Here is a 4405-nt window from a genome sequence, read left to right on the forward strand (position 1 = left end):
GAAGGTTTTGTTGTCAGATTTAACATGTGGAACTGGTCGTGACCAGTTGGAGACAAACAGTCAGTCAACAAGGTATGAAGAGGGCGTTTACAGAAGTCTCTTCTCATGTTACGCCTGTACCATGTTTCCATCAAGTCGTGGTCATTATGAATGCGTTCAGAACATAATGATGAAAGAGTGTAAACATCCCATTTGTGTTTCCTCAGCTTCAAGTTTTCTGCTTTGCTTGAACAATATCAGACTGCTGCCACCTGCTGGTAAGGAGTGGTATTGCTTGTTTGCAGTAGGCTGAGATCAGTTTGAACATCGTGATGACGGTGGCGGCGGACAGAACACAACACAGCAGTCGTTTGCGATGCAGCTCGTTGTCGTCAGTTTGAAGGTTAGCAGCTTTTAGAAAGTAAAATATCTTTTGACGGTGAATCAAGTTTTCTGTGTTTTGATTTTTGCAGAAGTTTCTAAATGTGTGTTTGAAATCAAATATTTAGCCGACACAAACGTTCTGATTCATGTTGATGTTATTTTCAGTGATATATATTTTATATGTAATCTAATCTACATTCATTGAATCTGTAATAATGTGTTTTTAGGAATCAGTTTGCTCAGCATGTCTTCATCTCATCTGCAACTTTCTGTTTTTATTCTTCAATAAAAGATGTTTTTATCAATCAGACGGCTTCATCCTATTCTGACCACAAAGTCAAAGATTCCAACATTATTATTTGATTACCTTCAAAATCCTGCTCCTCACACATACAGCCCTTGACCTCCTCCTACCTCACTGATATCCTTCACCATCACACTCCTTCTCTGAGCCTCAGACGCTTAGAGGAAGGAGCCGAGCCCTATCTATAGACGGCAACATCTTTTAGCCGCATTACAGAACTGAGCACTGAACCTGTGGGGGCTGAGTCTCCTACACAACTCCCTCCCTCCCTCAGGAACTCTCCACGCACATTCAACACTGACCGGTCCAACTATATAATAATCATTTAAGATTCAGCTGTTCAATGAGTGCTTAATGTGTGGTTATCATGTTTTTATCTGATCTGTGTGGGATGTTTGTTGGTTCAGGTGACTTTACTCTGAAAAACAGCTGTTGTGCTTCACTTCTGGTCACTTCCTGTCAACACTTGTGTGTCCACTCAGACTTAAAGCTGATCGTTTGCACATACATACATACAGGAGAGAGAAGTCTGAACTGATAAGATCAATGAAAAAAACAAATAAAGAATCTCTTCATGCAGGGTACAAATACATTTTGGACTTAAATAAATACAAGTGTGCAAATATGGCTACAGCTTGTACAGTTCAGTGGTCTCAGAATGAAAAAAGCATTTTTTTTACAGCTTTGTTCTTCAGTGTGGGACTTAACACCTCCGTCCAGACGGGAGAAGCTGAACACCACTGTGCACAGGGCGGGAATCAGCATTAAAAATCCAATGAACGGGGTCTTTGAGTCCCTGAAAATCACTTTACCGTTCAGTCTGTAGCCTCCATAAGGGGAACTGAAAGGTGACCAGGTCTTCTTCTTATAATCGCTCAATGTTGAGATGGAGTCACATTCAGACTTGTTGTTGTGAAAGGTTACCATGTGGTGTGAAAATGCAGGAACTTCTTTTATTAAAAGATCCCATTTGGATCTTTTTGTTCATGTTTTCTGGTTTTTGATCGGATGTCTTCACCTCTCAACAGAAACACAACAACCAGGTATGACAACATCACCTGCAAACACCTGATCTGTCCAGGATCTCCTAATGTCTACCAGCTGACACCAAAGAAAGAGAAGATTGGGACCATAACAAGAATGACTCTTGGTGAAAGAGATCCAACCGAAGTACACAAAACCATCCTGCTTGTGGGAGAAATAGGAACAGGAAAATCTACTCTGATCAACGTTCTGGTCAACTACGCCATGGGAGTGACGTGGGACGACGATGTCTGGTTTGAGATCGTAGAGAAGGAGGAGGAGAGAGGTCAGTTAGACAGTCAGACATCAGATGTGATCGTGTACGATCTCTTTGGTTTTGAAGATAAAACTCTGTCCTGCTCTCTGACCATCATTGATACTCCTGGATACGGAGACACAAAAGGGATTGAATATGATGACCACATCACAAATAGATTATCTGACTTGTTCCGCTCAGAAGACAGAGTTTATGAGATGAATGTCGTGGGTCTGGTGCTGAAAGCGAGCGAGAATCGCCTGAGTGATCGTTTCAGGTACATCCTTGATTCAGTGACGTCTCTGTTTGGAAAAAACATGGAGAACAACATTGTCTGTCTCTTCACATACTCAAATGGAATAACACCTGAACATCTGCTTAAAGCCCTTGATGAAGCAAACATCAAGTGTGCCAAAGATGAAGAGAAGCAGCCTGTTCACTTCCTGTTTAATAACCTTCAAAATGAAGAAAGAACAGAAGAGAGCAAACAAATCCTCAAACATGCATATGATGGATCAATGAAAGGAATGTCCCAGTTTGGAGAGTTTCTGTTAAAAACGCCTCCACAGCAGCTGGGGACAACTGTGGCCGTTCTGAACGAACGCATCAGACTGAAAGCCTCGATCCAAAACTTGCAAGAGCGAGTTCAGCTGATTGAATTAAAACAGAGAGAAATCCAACAGACTCAGGAAGCCCTGAAGACACATGAACAAGAGATGAAGAGCAACAAGAACTTCACTGTAGAAGTTGATGAGGTCTACAAAGACAAAGAACCAATCAGTGGTGGAATGTGGTGGTTGGTTTTTTATGAAGGAGCTGTGTGCTGTACAGTCTGTGAGGAGAACTGTCACTACCCTGGATGCACGATGGCCTGGTATCCCGAACACTGTCAGGTGATGAGTAATGGTCGCTGCACTGTCTGTACAGGGAAATGCCCTGCGTCTGATCATGTGAAGGAAAAGTGGATATATGATCAGAAGACAAGGAAACGTCAGAAAACTCATCAAGACGTGAAAGAGAAGTATGACCAAAGTAAAGCAGACTGTGAAGAGAAAACAAGCCTTCTGGAAACACTTCAGAAGACAATGGACAAACTTAAAGAGGACAAAGATCGATGGTTGGAAGAGTCCTACGAGCATGTTCTCAGACTGGAGCAGATCGCTCTGAATGTTGATTCTCTGTCCACTCTTGTCCACTTGGACTTCCTGATTGAAAAGATGAAGGAGAACGGAGACGAAGAGAAGGTCGAGAAACTGGAGGAGATGAAGAGTCGAGTGAAGGGATCCACAACAGCGCTGCGGTACAAGTTCGGTAATCTGGCTGAAGCTGCTGGCAGAGATGTTAAATGAACGTTTGAGTAGATGAAGAAAATCATTTTGAGAAGCTCTGATTGAAACATGGCGTTCTTGTTGATACAAACTTTAAATCCTCACAAAGATCAAATCATAATATTAATGTTACACATAAAATTAAATGTAATCACATTGTAAATTTAAAATTGGGGTTAGAGTTAGTTAAGTTTTGATTCCTTTCCCAGAAATATTTGCCCACATCAGGAATGAAAGCTTGGGACAGGGATATATCCAGAATGGGACAAGAATTAGACTGGGATGCAGTTTGGGTAAATGTTCCTGGTGCTTCTAAAAACCTAAATCATCAGTATATTCATTTGAAATGATGTCTGAGAGCATATCTCACACTGAGAATCAGACATTGAATGGGATTGGTACCTGATCTGTATTGATCATTCTGCTCCCAGAGAATAGTTGGTTCAACAGTTACTGTTACTTTTGATTTGTTATTATTATTCATGGTTATTATTATTGCATTATTTGTTCTTTGATGCTTTGGTAATATATTTACATGTTCAAGCCAATAAAGAGCTTTGAATTAAGAGAGAGCAGAACTTTTAAGGCAGGTACACAGGGCTTCCTGGTAAAGTCTGTGGTTCTGGTCGGTACTGCTCGGAGCTTGTTGAAGGTTTTGTTGTCAGATTTAACATGTTGAACTGGTGGTGACCAGTTGGAGACACACAGTCAGTCAACAAGACTGACAACATTTGTGTTTCCTCAGCTTCAGGTTTTCTGCTTTGTGAGAAAAATATAATACTGCTGCCACCTGCTGGTAAGGAGTGGTATTGCTTGTTTGCAGTAGGCTGAGATCAGTTTGAACAGCGTAACCAGCGGACAGAACACAACACAGCAGTCGTTTGCGATGCAGCTCGTTGTCGTCAGTTTGAAGGTTAGCAGCTTTTAGAAAGTAAAATATCTTTTGACGGTGAATCAAACTTTCACTTTTGAAATCAAGTTTTCTTTGTTTTGATTTTTGGAGAAGTTTCTAAATGTGTGTTTGAAATCAAATATTTAGCCGACACAAACGTTCTGATTCATGTTGATGTTATTTTCAGTGATCTATGTTTTATATGTGATCTAATCTACATTTATTGAATCTGTAATAAT

At 40.8% G+C, this 4405-nt stretch overlaps 1 protein-coding gene across 1 annotated transcript; it reads left to right on the top strand.

The window, feature by feature from the left end:
• Positions 1-1675: 1675 nt before the first annotated feature.
• On the top strand, positions 1676-2900 carry LOC306835127 (uncharacterized protein; the record flags this gene model as incomplete). The annotated part of the gene is made up of 2 exons (XM_079361555.1): positions 1676-2278; positions 2874-2900. 2 exons carry the CDS (start codon positions 1676-1678, stop codon positions 2898-2900), a joined length of 630 nt encoding a protein of 209 aa, XP_079217681.1.
• Between the last annotated feature and the right edge of the window lie 1505 nt (positions 2901-4405).

The sequence above is a fragment of the Symphodus melops genome, assembly GCF_947650265.1.
Source record: "Symphodus melops genome assembly, chromosome: 14".
In the NCBI taxonomy this organism is placed as follows: domain Eukaryota; kingdom Metazoa; phylum Chordata; class Actinopteri; order Labriformes; family Labridae; genus Symphodus; species Symphodus melops.